This window comes from Physella acuta, unplaced genomic scaffold (assembly GCF_028476545.2).
Source record: "Physella acuta isolate Inbredline_101_S28 unplaced genomic scaffold, ASM2847654v3 ptg000063l, whole genome shotgun sequence".
Classification (NCBI taxonomy): domain Eukaryota; kingdom Metazoa; phylum Mollusca; class Gastropoda; family Physidae; genus Physella; species Physella acuta.
In genome coordinates this window covers 556,138-575,707 of record NW_026731583.1, presented here as the reverse complement: position 1 = coordinate 575,707, position 19,570 = coordinate 556,138, and the positions used below count along the sequence as shown (strand labels likewise).

Here is a 19,570-nt window from a genome sequence, read left to right as displayed (position 1 = left end):
CATAAAATAGGAAAAATAGCAAAGGTTTCATGAATACGCTGTTTGCTAATCAAAGCTGATGTTTTCTTTCTGTGAATGTTGAATTTTGTTAAGTGTTTGTTTTAAGGTGGGTGTGAATGGGTTGCTGCTGAATATCCGAGTTAAATGCCTGTTTGAGCCTGATAGTCCGGGTGAAGTAGAGTCCACTTGTTTCATTGACAAATGAAGGAATAACAATGGTCAGTACTATGCCCAGCTGCTTTTACTTTCTCTTATATGAGTCAGGTAGGGCCTACTCATCAGAGCTGGGTGGACAGGGATGGTTAACGGACACGAACCCAGGAATCGAATTCAAGACTTATTTTAGCTGTCATAGGCTCTACTGTCCGAGGATGCTGTACCGTTGGTAGCCTAGGTCTGGTCTGGTAGCTTGATGTCTTTATGTTAAATATGTTTGTGGAATGGTCATTTCCTTGACCACTGAGAATGTCCTGGTAGTGTTTGCTGATAATGAAAAATTACAAATTACACTTTTATTACGTAATTCTAAATTGAGCTTTTGGTTTAATATAACTTGAACTTTTCATATAGAAAAAATAAGTTGAGCTATTCCTCCATCGTCTACTAACATTAATCCCAACCCAGTACACGAACTCAAAAGACTACCCAACAACAATAACTTAAAAGCCAAATAGAACAGGTGAACTCAACTTTGTTTACGCTCTGGACCATCTGGTTCATAAGGGAGTTTTACTTATAACATTAACAGGTTATTCACGAACGCACATTTTATATATATATATATATATATATATATATATATATATATATATATATATATATATATTGATTTTTTCTGACGAGGAAGGTGTTTTTGTTTCACTTTTTTTCTTATTGAGGGGGGGGGGGGGGGAGGTCCGCGTACTTCAATTTTGGAGGGGTGACACATGTAAATGTATTTAATTTCTGTATAAAAAAAAATTGTTTTTCTCTTTCGGAGGGGGAGTGGACATGCTTTGGGTGTGCAGCCCCTCTCCCCTTCCATCCCCCGAAAAGATGCGTGAAAAAACTGTTGTTTTGCCCGATTACAAAAATATAAACCTACTTGCTTCATCTGTATAGGGTCTAACGTATGCGAGTGAGTATTTAGTATTACGATATGGATCTATAGATGGTAAAAGCAGACTGTTTATTAAATTTTTTTAAAATCGTGTACGATGCTTTTAAAACAAATTTAGTTTTAAAAACATTTTTTAGAAAAATTTATTACTGAAAATGTAACAAACGTGGTAGAACTATGTCACGTGGTAAAGCAAATCCTTTTATTTAATTTATATATTTTTCGTCAAAGTTTTGAGTACTACATTAATACAATGTGGAGTTTCTGTACAGCCAATTAATGCATGTCTTACGAACGTGAAACCGCTGATTAAAATATTAAATAGAAGAAATTAATGTAGTCTTATTTGCAAAAATTCTCTGCATCTACAACTTTTATTAATTTTAAAAATTTTAATTGTCGGAAATTGTTTCTAGCTAAATTTCTTTTTAATTTCGGTCGCTATGACGCAAAATCGAAGAAGAAGAAGAAGAAAAAAACGTTTTTTTAACCATGTCAACAATAATAAAAGGAATCCAATCCATCTCGTCAAACTCTGCTGCCTTTTTGATTGGTTAGCTCTCAGAAAACAAGTTATTTTTACAAAAAATCGAGTCTATAAAATCACATAACCGATATGGTAACAAACGCTAGTTTGAATTTTAATCAGTATAGATCTATTTTATATCTGCTTGATAATTTAAGATTTTTATTGGTAGAAAATCCAACAGGGCGTAGAACGAAATGTAGATCTAATATCTTTTTTTTTTAAATGGCTGAAATATTGTATTTTTAAATATCGATACCTAATGGAATCGGTCATCCAGCTTTCAAAAGTTCCGGTATATTCATCAGTACAAGTCCTGACAAGTTCTCCTGAGCTGTTCAAAATCCAATAATAATTACAATTTGTATGCATGCTATAGAAATCTAGATCTTAATCTAGAAGCAAGTATACTCCAGATATGAGGTTTTAGCCTTGATCTAAAACAATCGGAATATTGAATAGAGTTAGTTTTAGATCTAGATATAAATTATAAATAATTTGTTTGCCTTGCTTGCAATTTTTTTTTATTTTGGTGATCTCCCTTCTCTTTCACTCTTTCTCTTGTGTAATGACTCAAGGAGTCATCAAGTGTACTGTGCTGTATGTGTTTTTTTTAGTTAAGTATTACTGTTAAGTGTTATAATTTTATTATTTTTAAGGCATTTAAGGAATTAAAAATAATCTAATCTGTATTTATATTGGTACTACTAGGCATGCTGCCCAGCTTCGCTTAGGCTTTCGAAAACATTGAGAATTTGAATGCTTAATTAGTTCGCCTGAGGGTCGGTCTACGACCTCAGGAGTTATGAAGAGGTTCCTCAGGGACATTTTTTTTCGATTTAGAGCTCATATAAGGCGCCGGTCAGTTTTGACCCCCTCATCGTAGACTTTTCAGCCAACCAGCCCCCGTGTTCTGTCGCCCCAAGGCAAGATCCTGCCAAATTTGAAGCGCCTACTTTGTTTTATATATTATAGAGATTAGCAAATTGCATAGATAAACAAAGATTTCAATAAAGTAATTAAGGCCTGAAATACTTTAGTACAGAAATGTATTATTTGAATAGATTCTAGATCTAGGTAGGGTCTACATCTGTGTAAGTCTATTTTTTTCCGTAGATCTAGATAATCTAGATCTAGAATATCTAGATCTAGAATATCTAGATTAAGAATCCTAATAGAAATTTTTTTTAACTTTAGCCCGAGCAAAATTGTATTGCATAAATTTCATAGCGTACGTAGATCTAAATAATATTTGAATGAAATAGTTCATTTCTTTTTATTCTAAACTCGGAAGATGACGTCATCAGTTTCGTGCTCTTTTTTTAGTGTAAACAATAAGCGACGTCATTGTTAAATGCGTTCTTGTCCCAAGTCTAAACACTTTTCCGGTTGCATAATTAAAATTGTTTTTCTACATTCGAATACGCGTTTATTTTTTATTTTTCTTCTTTAAATAAAATTGTGGTTATACATTTAAAACATCTAACATATTATTTTCAACAAAAGTCTGGATAAATTTTTTCATAAATCGCTGCAGTTTCTGGTGTGATGTCCAGCGAAGATATTTTGCAGACAGAGAGAGAAGTTCGCCAATGGGCCATTATATATTAGGATTATTATTATGATTATCTATCTTAATCTAGAAGTTGATCCAGAATAATTATTTTTTTTAGAATCTAGATACAAGTAATGCTTGCTAACCTGGAGGCTGGAACGGTTGCTAACAACAATATGACGTCTACAATGGACATATTACTTCCTACGATTATTTTGTCTAAGTTTCAGCATAATACTCTCGCACCAAATCGTCTACCGTCAAGTTCATACTTTCCTCAGTAACCTCTACTAGTCTAGTCTAATTCTATATACTATATATCTATGCTATGACATCTCCTCCCTACAATTAAAAAACTAATACAATTAGTTTTAAAAAACGAATATAATTAGTTGTTTTTTTTTCTGTCTTCTTAGTCAATCACCGTACAAATACAGAGTCATAGCATCATTACCTGAATATTTCAAAACAAAAATTCCAGCATTTAAATTTTTAAAACAACAATAATGTCATGCTGTATCCTGATCTGTCAGAAGAGAACTTTATCATCTGTATTGACAGTTCTACAAAATGTACACCACTCAATGAATCTTTATCATCTGCATAAACAGTTTTACAAAATGTACACCACTCAATGAATCTTTATCATCTGCATAAACAGTTTTACAAAATGTACACCACTCAATGAATCTTTATCATCTGCATAAACAGTTCTACAAAATGTACACCACTCGATGAATCTTTAAGTTTATCATCTGCATAAACAGTTTTACAAAATGTACACCACTCGATGAATCTTTATCATCTGCATAAACAGTTTTACAAAATGTACACTACTCGATGAATCTTTATCATCTGTATAGACAGTTTTCCTTGTTATACCTGACGTCAAAATGTTCCCTCAAGCTTTATAAATACAAAAAACTAGACAATACTGTAAATGAAAAACAAATAATTATTAGCTGAAGTTGCCATTACGACTTGTTCGAGAAATTGACCGCGACCGTGTGTAAGGCTTCTGTTATCTGGTTATGATGACCCTTCTTGCCGTTACGACTTGGTCTAAAAATTGACCGCAATCATACATAAGGCTTCTGTTATCTGGTTACGATTACCCATCTCAAATTGACTTGGTTCCTCTAGATGTGTTACTTGGCGTGTTCCTGCGGACGTTCCTTGACGATGCGCTTTATATATGTTCACGTTCATGATGAACTGTTGGTTAGGCCGCTGAATTCACTTACGTTGTTCATCAGGGCGTAGCATTCACATGATAACAGATTCTGAGAAAATATGAGCGGACATGTCTTAAACATATGCCAGTAAAGCGCTTTTGTGCCTGTCTGACAAATAACCTTTCTCTTTTAAAAGAAAACCCATCAAAATTTGAAATGCTGGTTATTTGTCCACGACACGCTACATAATAACAATAGCTGTAACTACATTATTATAATTGGCAACAAAATACTAACTACATTATTAAAATTTAAATCATTAACTACACAAAACTAGCATTCGAATAGAAAGAGATCTGATACCAATAAAGAAAAGACATGTGTTGTATTGTGTGTCACATATCTGTAGTGCAGGAGCATCTCTCTGCCTGTGACTGTAGACTGTAAAAAATCATAAGTATTCAACCTCCAATGGAAACTTTAGAAATTCTTTGCTTTATGGCTATAATGGAGCACCTCTCATTATTCCATATTGATAACAACTTATTCTTTCTGCAACATCTACATTGTCTTTTTATCAACATAACAAGATGCTGTGGTGTTTTACAAAGTGAGTTGACATAACCGGTGGTTCAGGCGGGGTCACGTTGGTTTGTGGGCTTATTGTGAAATAACATAAGCCTCCATAATATTGGTTTCTGTTCTGTCTTTCTTCCTTCTGCCATCTGCAGTTATCTTTCGGGTAGGTAAAATGATTGACTGCTTGCTTGCGTTAATAGTTTTTTTTTTCTACACAAAGTGAGAAACCAAGTAAAATTTTTTTTATATTTCTTATAATTAGGCCTACTAGTATAGAACAGTATTCTGACATTTTCAGGTGTACTGTGGTGACAGCTGTGCCATAGAACTGGGAACTCAGATACAGAGGGTTGAAGTTACAAGCAAGAGTTGTTTAACAAACATGGAGAATAATCAAGGTGATAATTAGCAACTTCATTTAGTGCATTTATCTCCTAGTCCTTATAGCTGTTGTAGATGGTGTTCATGTCCAGTGTTGTATCAGCATCATCACTTGTTACACTTTTTCCATTAGTACCTACTAAATCAGTCATCAATGTGTCCACTGAATCAGGCATCACTGTGTCCACTGTATCCATTAGTCACCATTGTGTCCACTGAAATATGTAATGTTAAAGAAATATTTGTTGTTAGATTTTTGGAGAGATAATTCATTGATGAAAAACCATTTAATTCAAGTAAAATAAATTATTTACATAATTAGCAATTTCATTTAGTACATATATCTCTTAGTCCTTACTATTGATGTCGTTGATTTTCATGTCCACTGTTGAATAAGTCAGTCACATTTCAACTGTATCAGCCCTCACTTTTTCCACTGTATAAGTTAATCATCACTGTATCAGTTAGTCATCAATGTGTCTACTATATCAATCACCATTGTGTCCACTGTATTAGTCATCACTGTGTCCACAGCAGCAGTTAGTTATAACTATGTTGGCTGTATCAACAGATATCAGTGTTACTATTTTATTCTATAAAGTTGTCTTTAAATTGTATGAAAACAAATAAATAAAATTGTATTACAGATATCTATCCATGTCAACATTGCAGTATGGCTTTTTCAAAAGTTTCTTATTTGAAAGCACATTTGCAATACAAACATGGTCAAGATAGAGCTGTCAATAGGAGTGTGGATGCCATTGATAATACAAGTCAACTTTCTTCCCATGCATCAAACTTTTATCAATACCATGTCATGTGTATAAAAGAAAATCCTCACAAATGTGACCAGTGTAATAACTGTTTTCTGAACCATGCTTCATTAAGAAAACATCTTAGAGTTCATATAGGAGAAAAGCCTTATAATTGTGGCAAATGTGGTAAATGTTTTACAACGGTTTCACATTTAAAGAGACACTTAAGAATTCATACTGGAGAAAAACCTTACAAGTGTGACAAATGTGGTAAATGTTTCACTCAGGATGCTAGTTTACGAATCCACCAAAGAATTCATACTGGAGAAAAACCTTATAAGTGTGAAAAATGCGGTAAGTGTTTTAAAGAAAGTGGTTCTTTAATAATACACAATAGATCTCATTCAGGAGAAAAGCCATACAAGTGTATGAAATGTGGTAAATGTTTCATTGATGATAGCCATTTAAAGAAACACTTTAAAACTCATACAGGAGAAAGGCCTTACAAGTGTGACAAATGTGGTAAATGTTTCTCAAGGGTTGGGAATTTTAAGAGACACTATAGAATCCATACAGGAGAAAAGCCGTACAAGTGTGCTGAATGTGGGAAGAGTTTTATAGAAGGGACAAGTTTAAAGACACACCTTAGCATTCATACAAGCAAAAAACCCTACCAGTGTGACGAATGTGGTCAATGTTTTTTAAAGCTGAGCCACTTAAAGAAACACTTTATAATTCATACAGAAGACAAGCCTTACATGTGTGAGAAATGTGGTAAAAATTTTCACAAGTTTTGGGATTTACAGAGACACAGTTCTAGAATTCATAGTAGAACAAAACCTTATAAATGTGACAAATGTGATAGAAGTTTCACACTCCTTTGTGATGTACAAAAACACCTTGTAATTCATACAGGGGAAAATCCTCACAAGTGTGACAAATGTGATAAATGTTATTTGAAGGTTAGCTCCTTGAAAAAACATCAAGTAGCTCATACAAGAGAAAGAACTCTTAAGAAGTGTGACACTTGTGGTAGATGTTTTAAACAGAATGGTTATTTACAGAGACACCTTAGTGTTCACACAGGAGAAAAGCCTTATAAGTGTAACAAATGTGGTAAATGTTTCAGACTTAATGTTACTTTAAAGATACACAATATAATTCATACAGGAAAAAAGCCATATATGTGTGATCACTGTGGTAATTGTTTCACCCAGCTTTGCATTTTAATGAGGCACCTTAGAGTTCATACAGGAGAAAAGCCTTACATGTGTAACAATTGTGGTAAATCCTTTAAACAGATTGCACATTTGATAAGCCATCACAGAGTTCATACAGGAGAAAAGCCTTACATGTGTAAGACATGTGGTAAAAGTTTTAGAGTGAGTAATGGATTACAGAGCCACTTTAGGATTCATATAGGAGAAAAGCCTTATATGTGTAAGACATGTGGTAACTGTTTTTCAAGGCTTTATCACTTGAAGAGACATCTTAGAATTCACCTAGGTGTGACTAGTGCAGTACATGTTTTTAACAGACAACATACAATTCACACTGGAGAAAAGCTTTATTAAATGTATCTTTTAAAGTACTATGTTACAGAGCAACCTTAAAATTCACACAGGAGAAAAGTCTTATAAGTGGGTAAATTTTTCTTTCAAAGTAGGCCTACTACTTTACAGAACCATCTTAGAATTCACATCCTTACATGTGTAGGAATTTCGGTAAATGTTCTTCATACAGGAGAAACACCTAATGTTTGACAAGTGTTTTAAGTTGTTTTTTTTTTTTAATTTTTTATTCCAAGTGTTACTTTACAAAACTACCTTAGAATTCATGAAGGAGAAAAGCCTTACAAATGAGGTAATTGGTGAATGTTTTGCACCAAGAGTTGTTTGAAAGAAACTGTTTTAACCATCAAAGAACCTAATTATGAAATTGGTTCTTAGACATTTCTTTGAGATGTGCCACACTTTAAGTGTCTTTTGTTCAATGGATGGCCTCTTTTTGTTACATATTGTTAAACTTTGAATTCTTTTAATTGAAATTTTAATTCTTGTTATCTCTTAACATTAAATATTTCAGTATCAAGGATTTCTTTGATATTTTTTTTTAATAGACCCAGCTTGTCTGTATTTACAATATCTGACCAACTTTGTCACATTGATGAAGTTTTAGATCAAGGCAGAAGGGTATTTATATTGTATGATTTTAATAGAGAAGATGGATGACACCAATTTTAGTCACATTGACACTATTGACAGGTTTTTAGTTCAAATTAGTTCACGGCAGAAGGGTAATTAAGTTGTATGATTTTAATTAGAGGTGGTGGGTGATGCCAACTTTAGTCACACTGATGAAGTTTTAGATCAAGGCAGAAGGGTAAGTAAGTTGTTATCTGGCTCCCTCGATGATACAAGATTAAAATCTAGATAACACCACCTAGAACGATGTTATACAGACGCAGTAGAAGAGTGCTCAAGATGACACTAATTAGTCAAAAGCAAATTTACTGTCTACATCTAGAAATATTCAAAACACTTTTTGCATAAAAAAAATCTGTTTAGCATTTTTTTAGTTTTAACATTTATTTTACTTTTTATAAATTAGATTTTGGTTTCATTAGCTATAACTACTATAAGAAAATAAAATATAGATCTTCTTAAGAATTTGTCATTTTCAAAATTGTTTTGTCCTGTAGAATATAATTATGTACGTAAATCTTTCATGCAGAGGTGCTTTGTTCACTATGGTGTTTGACCAGAGGTGCTTTGTGCAATAGATGCTTAGTCAACGTGTGGTTTTAACATGAGTAACAAAAAAGTGCTCAGTATTGAAATTTTTATTTTTTATATGACAAGTTTCCTTTTAGTTGCCAAAATTTTTTTTTAAAAAGTACTTTGCATTCAAGAAATAAAAATCACCAACTGCTTGTTTTCAGCCACAGGTCTACTAGATGTATTATTTAACAGAAAATTAACATAAGTAGGGCAGCATGTCCTTTTCTTAAATTAAGCAAGCATGTTAACTGTACATCTTATTTGGTACGTGGCTGTATAAAGCAGCTGAGTTCATAAAATAGGAAAAATAGCAAAGGTTTCATGAATACGCTGTTTGCTAATCAAAGCTGATGTTTTCTTTCTGTGAATGTTGAAGAATTTTGTTAAGTGTTTGTTTTAGGGTGGGTGTGAATGGGTTGCTGCTGAATATCCGAGTTAAATGCCTGTTTGAGCCTGATAGTCCGGGTGAAGTAGAGTCCACTTGTTTCATTGACAAATGAAGGAATAACAATGGTCAGTACTATGCCCAGCTGCTTTTACTTTCTCTTATATGAGTCAGGTAGGGCCTACTCATCAGAGCTTGGTGGACAGGGATGGTTAACGGACACAAACCCAGGAATCGAATTCAGGACTTATTAAGTTATTTTAGCTGTCAAATGCTCTACTGTCATTTATCTATTCTATATGAAATATTAGTCAAGTTATAGGCTTTTAAAAAATTCAAAGTAGAAAAAGTTCCACTTCCGGTTATAGGAAATCGCTCAAAAGTTGATACGGATCTACGATTTTTATAAAATACTTATAAATGAAATTTCATCAACCTAGCTGTAACGGTACTCAAGTAATCGTGTTTACACACAGACACACACATACAGTCATACGGACAATATTGCAAAATTATGTTTTTCCGACTCAGGGAGGTGCACGATTACAATACTTTCTCTATACTTCGTATATACGAGAAAGTAAAAAAAAAAGATTTTTTTTACTTTCTCCCACGGGCTTATTTTGTAATTCTGCACACTGAGCGGCAAAGTATCTAACCAAGTTGGTTGGATAAAATGATAATAGTAAGTAGGCCCCTAGGCCTAGGCCTATCTGTAGTTTGTCTACAACATGGACTAAGTTATCCAAACAGATTTTTAAGTATTTAAAAATAGCAAAAGACGTTTGTTGAAATTAGATTCTGTAAGCTTTGTCTAGACTTGTGTTAGTTAGGTCTAGATCTAGTTTGAATATAAATAGTCTGGAATAGGCTAATCTGCGATCCTAGCCTAAGCCTAGGTTTATTATTTGCATCACGTGACAAATTTAGCCAATAAGTTTTGTGCAAGTAGTGTTGTACATTCTGTGTAATACGGTCGATCACTTATCTCTGGGCATAGTGTTGTTACACCAAAATTTCATAATTTGGTGGGTCTATGTTGATTCAAGCATGGGATGAACCCAAGCATGTTAATAAAGACGGTAATCTATCGTTTTAGCGTAATCAATTCGGCTGCAATAGTAATGTGCGGGAGAGGTAGCTGATGAATATATTTGTTTAAATAAGTTTATTTAAGTCAAATTTTACAAAATATCACAGATAATTGATTTAAAATAACAAACAGTGACCAAAACAATTTAAATAACATGAAACTAACTTTAAACTAGGTGTTTGAGATAAATATTAGTAGAAAAAAAACAGCGGCCATCTTTCCAAATAAAATTTAGAGTAGTTTCCCTGGATAAAAATGTCTATTCGTATGTATATTGTGTTGACTTTGTTGTTTAATACACATACCTGTCTTGTTTAATATAAGTAAGACAGAGGGCCGTCTTCTTATCTTTAATTTCATTTTCAAGTGAAATGAAGGCTATGTATGTATGTACATCCAAGATCTCAAAAAATTTTGGGAGGTCCAACATTTACTAAACCCTTTTGTACTGATTAGGGGTCGTCCATAAATGACGTCACAATCGTAGGGGGGAGGGGGGGGGGTCGGTAATTTTGTGACGATGTGTGATGACGGGGAGGGGGGGGGAGGTAAAAATCGTATTAAAAAAGCGTGACGTCATTTATGGATGACCCCTTAACTTGTCAATTATTAGGTCGTCCATATTCCTCATAAATGACGTTGGACTCAAAATATGGGACGGTGTAAAATATTTTTTTCAAAAATGATGAAGAATATATTCGTTTTCGTTAGAAATTGTGATTAAGGGTTCGGGTATAGTAGAACTGCGATATGATATTAAATCATCATCTTGCTTTTAGTAACTATTGGGTGAGAGGGAAATTGTCGGGAAAAGTATGACGTCATTTATGGGCGATCCATTTAATTAAGCCTAGTTGTTTATTTTGTCTGTAGACATTAGTCTTAGGCCTACACTTCTTCTGAATTAAGATTATTGTGTTTTTTAAAATAGGTTCAAATTTTAATTAGTTACAATTGAATACCACATGGTTTGTTGTTTTTTTTCTTTGCCTTCTGCTGTCATCAGTTTTTTATTTCTTCAGTAGTCAATGTTTACCCCTCCCCACCATCCATTATTAAAAAAAAAACACCCACTATATATGTCATAGCGTAGATATATAGAATTAGACTAGACGAGTAGAGGTTACTAAGGACGGTACGAACTTGACGGTAGACGATTTGGTGCGAGAGTATTGTGCGCGTGTTCAATAAAATATGTGTGGCGTGAGTGTGACGTGAGCATGGTGCGACAATGTACCGATGACGTAAGACGCAGCAGTGAAGTTAGTTGGGGGTTAGATATAGTAGAAGACGGATGTATTATTTGATATTGGGAAAATGATCTATAAGTGTGTGTTAATTAAGTTCATGTTATTTCATAAACTAAGTTGTTGACATTGTTAATTAGTGTCTGCGGAACATAAGAGTAATTCCCGTCCTCCTCACGAGTATAATAGTTGCCGTATGAATAGTAGTAGATCAGAATATATTGAGATTATATATAAATCGCCCATCACAATATAGTGATATCCCACTCTAGAAAAAAAAAACTAGATCAACGTATAGTTCGTAGGAAAATTAGAATCTATCACTTATTCGTCTGTTAAAAAAAAAAAGAAATACGTCATTTTTCTCAACCACGCCGTTTCATCCCCCACTAAGCACAACGTCACAAAGTTCGCGGCGCGCGTGACGTCATTTGTCATTAGGCTAATGTTTAAGAAAGATACCGCGTAATTAAAAGAAAATCAAAACAGGCCCTAAATCACTATGGCGATGAGACTTTAACGACGTTTAGCCTGACGAATAGATCTAAATAACTTTAGTTCGGTGAATTATATTGGTGTTTAATTTATTACAGTGGCATGATGTTCTCCCTCTATTATACAAATTCACGTGCTTTTAATTTCTGCAACCTGCTGCCTTGAGACGTTCGGCTCTAAAATGCCCGTGACACAGCGGCTTCGGTAAATGCATTTAGGCTCCCGGTCCCACCTATAAACGTCTGTCCATTAAGCTCCACGCAAAACGTGTGATTAATATGTGGACATAAGCGGCGCTAGTGGTGGTGTCAACAGGGGCCAAGCTTAGGTCTTAAAGGTGCTCCGCACTTCATAAAAGACAAAATTGATGTTCAGATATCGTCGGACTCTGGCGTTTTGCCGACGGCCGTACTCCTAATGCACAGTCTTAGAGGCTGTCCACTGCTAACACTATTTTATGTTAAATTCAAGCCTATACTATGAGCTGTGGCTTTACATTAGCTCAGTGGCGTAGCGAGGTCGAGTGTCACCCGGTGCGGCACTTAATGGTGTCACCCCCCAGAGGCGACAAACTTTCAATTTTCGATTTGTCCCATTTTACCTGCTAGTCAATACTTGTCGAATATTGTTGACAGGAGCTACTTGGTTTGAGCCTTGTTGTCAGAAGTTATTTCATTTGGAGTCAATATAGTGCGGCCTATTTTCGTCGGTAGGCATTTAGTGGCAGGCCCTTTTTGGCGGGGATGATGTGCTGAGGTTGTTTAACACCGCTTAGTACAACAGGCATGCAATAGTTATGAACAAATGTATGCATGAAAACGAACGCTTTATGTTCCTCATTTTCACTGAGCACAGCTTTATAGAAGATTCCAAAATAGACGTAACGCATCCCCCCCCCCGACCACCCTGCGTAAGTTGACGTCACATTACCATTGCATATGTGACATCGTTTATGGGCAACCCCATATAACTCATTTTGGGTATTTGGTATCAACATTTTGACAACAAAGGTTATTCAAAATGTATATAGGACTTGACATCTACCCTAAATGACATCGCACACTTAAGGGGTGGAGTAACTGGTTTTGAGACGACGTTTTACGCGGGAAGTGGGAGGGGTAAGAAACGTGAAACGTTATGTATTTCGCCTAATACAAAAATGCTAAAAATATTTTTCATTAGAATTATGGCTTGACTTTTCAATAGACATGGCAAAAAGGTAATTTTCGACATTACGACTATTTCGTGACGGCAAAAATGGGGGTGGTGGGGGGGGGGGGGGGTTAAGGTGAAGAGAGGTCAAAAAACGGGACGTCATTTGTGATTAAATCACTAATTAAAGGAAAAAAGCATGAAAATATTAAATGAAAATAGGAAGCAAACAATAACACAAACAATAAGAATGAACTCAAACTAATATTTAAATAAACATTAGATATGTAGTGGTAGCTCTATAAAAATAGGGAGTATCTTAATGTATAAAAATTGCATCTCATAATAATAATTATAGAACTGATGTTTATTGTCAGTCAATTAAATTGTTTAAAGGGCAGAATTTAAAAAAAAAAACGCATGCTTTGTATTTAAACACAAGACTAACCTATTTAACAGCAAACATCAATACATTTCCATACAAATAGAAATTAAAGGGAAATGACTCAAAATAATATTTTCTTAAGATGGCCGCTGTTTTTAATAGCAAATTTAGTATCTGTAACATCGTTGTTAAACTTTAATTTCCTGACATTTTTATTGATTTAAACCTTAAATGTGGTTTAATATTCAATTATCTTTAGTATTTTAGTAAAATATGCAAAAATATATCCATATTTAAGCCATATTTATTAGTTACCTTATCCCTACATTACTAGTGACGGCCGAATGGAGGCGAGCGAGTTGACGAGATTCCTTCCATAATATTGTTGACATGGAATAAAAACGTGCTTTTTAGATTTAGACCGTAAAAAAAATAAAAAATAAAAACTTAAGCCTAAAATTAATTTAGAAATTTTATATTTTTAGAATAAATGCTATAAAAGTTGCAAATCCAGAGAACTTGAAAATAATTTGTTGAGTTTAAGGCTACATTTCTATTTATTTTCATCAAGCCTAAGTTAAAACCGGATGTTTCACTTTCGTAAGACAAATATTGATTGGCTGTACAGTAACTTAGTGATCGATAACTATTTGTTTACAAAACTTTGCAGATCAAGTTTTTAAATAACAATGCAAATTAAAAACCCCATGACCTAGTTTTCTATTTTTAGCTTACAATGTGTACAATAAAATCAATGTCGGCCTATCCAATAGCAGGATGCCATTGTTTATGTCGCCATTACACGTGAAAACCAAATTGTTTTGGCTTGTTTTTAAATTTTCAATTAGTTACCGAAAATTTTTAAAACATCAAATAGACCCAATCTTTAGTAAAGTCCGAAATAAACCAGACAGACAGGATTTTATAACCATATTAATTGTAACTACGCCGTGCCTGATTTTTAAACTAATTTATACACCTCTCAAATACCTTTGAGAGTTTTCTCGCTCGTGTCCATTGATTACGCTAAAGCGATAGATTACCAATAAAGACATAAATCATACTATGATCTTGTTGGTAATTGAAATAATATATTTTTTGTTATAAATTACCATTAAAGCGCCACGAAATATGCCAAATAGTCACTTTTTTGTACCATGTGACCTAAGTTAGCCAATGAAATTCGTGAGTTTCGAACTGGCTACATCCTCCTCCAAGCTAGACTGGTAAATGTAATGCTCTTTGCTAAAATAATAATATTAATAACTAACAATGGCTGTCCACAGACAATGAAATATTTCCGTCAACAGCTTATCTATATTTTCAATATAAAATCTAGATCTAGATCTACTGTAGATCTATATCTGCATGTTACTAATCTTTCCATTTGCTCTGCACTTAGTTAGAGTCTTACTGTCTTCTTAGATCTACTAGAATAGATCTCTCTAGTAATACTAGTATCAATGCTTTACTCTCGAAAATGCAATATATTAATAAATATATATAATATGATATCTAGAGTTCTAAATTGGGCCCAACAGTAACAGTGGCAGGAGTAATAATTAGATCTAGAAAGGCTTGAACCCTAAAATCTAGATGTAGACTAGATCTAGACTTTGTGGCGAATGGTAGGGTTAGCATTGACATTATTAGCAATCCATGTGTGTATTTCAGTTAACTGCCAGTAACCTAACATTCCTTATTTAAGAAGAATCTATTATCTGACACTGCAAAAAATCCTCTAGTTTTTCCTTCTCTCAATGACTACTGCATCAACCATTTAAAAATTTAGGTTGAATTAGAAATGAGTAGTCAGTGTCAAGATACACAAGATAAAAACAGGTATTTAGGGCCTAGGCCTATCATAAGAGATCTTGCCCAGTTGTCAACAAAAGAAAGTTGTAAACCACTTAAAATATTTGCATTTTACTAATAAATAATCTTAGTAAAATAAATTGCATTAAATTTTGAACTAGTATTAGTGTAAAGTTTGTTAATTTGAAAAATACTAAACACTTGCCCTAGGAATGCAAGTAATACTCTGATAAGATTTCACTTGACTAAAATGCTTGTAAAATATGTTGAGTGGAATCTCTCAGTTGTTTTGTTACTTTTAACACATGGAGTTGTAGAGTTAATGTGTAGATGACAGCCAGCAGACAGAAACTCATCTAGTATTTATTTACCCTTGTTATGTGGCTTAAAAAGTAATTTTTTTAGCGCAATTTCCATACTGGCAATTGCGATTATTCGTTATTTCTGGATGGATGGATGGATGTGTGTCTGCAGCTTTAAGTCGTATCTCCTCCTCAATGAAGCAATATCGAGGACTAGTTCCAAAAGCAAATATGTTAAGCAAGTTCCGAGGATGTTTGTGGGACAAAAAAATTACCAGAATTCCTTCCTGGATTTCCTGGAAAAGCCAAAAAAACTCGAAAAAATGCAGTTTTTGCTCCATATCTCGGCAACCAGACCACTTAGCGACTTGAAACATTTACCAATCGATTCCTGCCATAATTTAGACCAATATTGCCGAAGAAAGTTTTCAAAAATATCATTTCGTTCGGTCACAAAAAAATTAATTAAGAACATTTAAACTGAGCGTCGTGTAGGTTTTTAGCGCAAAGCGGAGGTTCGAAAGGATATTACCATAGCGAATGAGCGGAGGTTTGAAAGGATTTTTTTTTCGACTGATATGGGAGGCTAGCCGTGACGTGGGATCGTTTGCGTCAATGCGCGCGGCGAGAGAGAGAGAGAGGCAAGCTATGCGTCGCTCATTTTTTTTCCACGTGATTTAAAATTGTTATGGATAACATAAGGAAATTGCTCTTAAATTGTCACTAGACTTTTTAATAACTTGTTTTTCTACACAAAGTAAAAAACCAAGTGAAATTAATTATTTTATATTTCTTATAATTAGGCCTACTAGTATAGAACAGTATTCTGACATTTTCAGGTGTACTGTGGTGACAGCTGTGCCATAGAACTGGGAACTCAGATACAGAGGGTTGGAGTTACAAGCAAGAGTTGTTTAACAAACATGGAGAATAATGAAGGTGATAATTAGCAACTTCCTTTAGTACATTTATCTCCTAGTCCTTATAGCTGATGTAGATGGTGTTCATGTCCACTGTTGTATCAGCATCATCACTTGTTACACTTTTTCCATTAGTACCTACTAAATCAGTCATCAATGTGTCCACTGAATCAGGCATCACTGTATCCCTTAGTCACCATTGTGTCCACTGAAATATGTAATGTTAAAGAAATATTTGTTGTTAGATTTTTTGAGAGATAATACATTGATGAAAAACCATTTATTTCAAGTAAAATAAATTATTTACATAATTAGCAATTTCATTTAGTACATGTATCTCTTAGTCCTTACTATTGATGTCGTTGATTTTCATGTCCACTGTTGAATAAGTAAGTCACCTGTCAACTGTATCAGCCCTCACTGTTTCCACTGTATAAGTTAGTCATCACTGTATCAGTTAGTCATCAATGTGTCTACTATATCACTGTGTCCAGTGTATTAGTCATCACTGTGTTCACTGTATCAGCTAGTTATAACTATGTTGGCTGTATCAACAGATAACAGTGTTACTATTTTATTCTATAAAGTTGTCTTAAAATTGTATGAAAACAAATAAATAAAATTGTATTACAGATATCTATCCATGTCAACATTGCAGTATGGCTTTTTCAAAAGTTTCTTATTTGAAAGCACATTTGCAATACAAACATGGTCAAGATAGAGCTGTCAATAGGAGTCTGGATGCCACTGATAATACAAGTCAACTCTCTTCCCAGGCATCAAACTTTCAACACCATATCATGTGTATAAAAGAAAAGCCTCACAAATGTGAAAACTGTGGTAAATGTTTCATGAACCATGCCTCATTAACAAAACATCTTAGAGCTCATACAGGAGAGAAGCCTTATTATTGTGGCTATTGTGGTAAATGTTTTACAACGGTTTCACATTTAAAGAGACACTTAAGAATTCATACAGGTGAAAAACCTTACAAGTGTGACAAATGTGGTAAATGTTACACTCAGGATGCTAGTTTACAAATCCACCAAAGAATTCATACTGGAGAAAAACCTTATAAGTGTGAAAAATGCGGTAAGTGTTTTAAAGAAAGTGGTTCTTTAATAACACACAATAGATCTCATTCAGGAGAAAAACCGTATAAGTGTATGAAATGTGGTACATGTTTCATTATTGAAAGCAATTTAAGGCAACACTTTAAAACTCATACAGGAGAAAAGCCTTACAAGTGTGACAAATGTGGTAAATGTTTCTCAAGGGATGGGAATTTTAAGAGACACTATAGAATCCATACATGAGATAAGCCGTACAAGTGTGCTGAATGTGGGAAAAGTTTCATAGAAGGGACAAGTTTAAAGATACACCTTAGCAGTCATACTAGCAAAAAATCCTACCAGTGTGACGAATGTGGTCAATGTTTGTTAAAGCTGAGCCACTTAAAGAAACACTTTATAATTCATATAGAAGACAAGCCTTACATGTGTGAGAAATGTGGTAAATTTTTTCACAAGCTTTGGGATTTACAGAGACACAGTTCTCGAATTCATAGTAGAACAAAACCTTATAAATGTGACAAATGTGATAGAAGTTTCACACTGCTTTGTGATGTACAGAAACACCTTGTAATTCATACAGGTGGAAATCCTCACAAGTGTGACAAATGTGATAAATGTTATTTAAAGGTTAGCTCCTTGAAAAAACATCAAGTAGTTCATACAATAGAAAGACCTCTTAAGAAGTGTGACAAATGTGGTAGATGTTTCAAACAGATTGGTGATTTACAGAGACACCTTAGTGTTCACACAGGAGAAAAGCCTCACAAGTGTCACAAATATGGTAAATGTTTCAGGCTTAATGCTACTTTAAAGATACACAATATAATTCATACAGGAAAAAAACCATATATGTGTGATCAGTGTGGTAATTGTTTCTCCCAGCTTTGCATTTTAACGAGGCACCTTAGAGTTCACACAGGAGAAAAGCCTTACATGTGTGACAACTGTGGTAAAAGCTTCAAACAGTTTTCACATCTGAAGAGCCATCACAGAGTTCATACAGGAGAAAAACCTTACATGTGTAAGAAATGTGGTAAATGTTTCAGTCAAAGTAATTTATTACAGTGCCATTTTAGAATTCATTCAGGAGAAAAACCTTACATGTGTAAGAAATGTGGTATATTTTTTGGTCAAGGTTGCCACTTAAGAAGACACCTTAGAACTCATACAGGTCTTGTATTTTCAGAACCACCTTAAAAAAACCATTCCACACTAGGAAAATTTTGCACATTTTTTTTAAGCTTTACCAATCACAGAATGACCTTAAAATTAAAGTGTGCTAAATGTGTTACAGCAAGTTATAGATTACAGAGACAGCTTGAAATTCAAAATAAACAAAAGCCTTACTAGTGTGCCACCTGTTTCAGATCCCACTTGTACAGAACTGCCATATAATTCATACAGGAGAAAAGCCTTACATGTGTGATCAATGTGGTAATTGTTTTATTCAGCTTTCCATTTTACAGCAACACCTTTGGATTTATATGGAGAAAAGCTTTATGTGTGCCCAATGTGGTCAATCTTTCATGCTAATCTCACATTTACAGAACCACTATCAAAAACAAAATCATTCCACTTTAGAAAAATTTGGTAACGGTGTTTAAAGCATTGCCAATTAAAAAAGGTACTCTAAAATTCAAGCAAGAGAAAATTCTTTTTAGTGAGATATATGTGGTAAATATTTTGCAGAAATTCATGGATTATAGAGACACCTTAGAATTTATAAAGAAGAAAAGGCATACAAGTGTAAGAAATGTGGTAAATGTTTTACAGAGTTTAGGGTATTGAAGATACACCATACAGTTCATATAGGAGAAAAACCTTTTATTTTTCTCATTTTTTGCAAATTAAAA

The 19,570-nt window shown here is 34.0% G+C and overlaps 1 protein-coding gene and 1 pseudogene across 2 annotated transcripts; both read left to right on the top strand.

The window, feature by feature from the left end:
- Positions 1–1,930: 1,930 nt before the first annotated feature.
- LOC131949901 (zinc finger protein 501) lies at positions 1,931–8,585 on the top strand. 2 transcript variants are annotated; one of them, XM_059311875.1, is made up of 4 exons: positions 1,931–2,088; positions 5,233–5,332; positions 5,963–6,424; positions 6,563–8,585. In XM_059311875.1, the coding sequence occupies exons 2-4, from the start codon at positions 5,317–5,319 to the stop codon at positions 7,642–7,644; spliced, it is 1,560 nt and encodes a 519-aa protein (XP_059167858.1). In that variant the 5' UTR covers positions 1,931–2,088; positions 5,233–5,316; the 3' UTR covers positions 7,645–8,585. The 2 variants fall into 2 exon arrangements, with proteins under 2 accessions (XP_059167858.1, XP_059167853.1); XM_059311870.1 differs by having other exon boundaries at positions 5,963–8,585.
- Positions 8,586–14,623: 6,038 nt separating this feature from the next.
- On the top strand, positions 14,624–19,570 carry LOC131949885 (zinc finger protein 665-like; annotated as a pseudogene).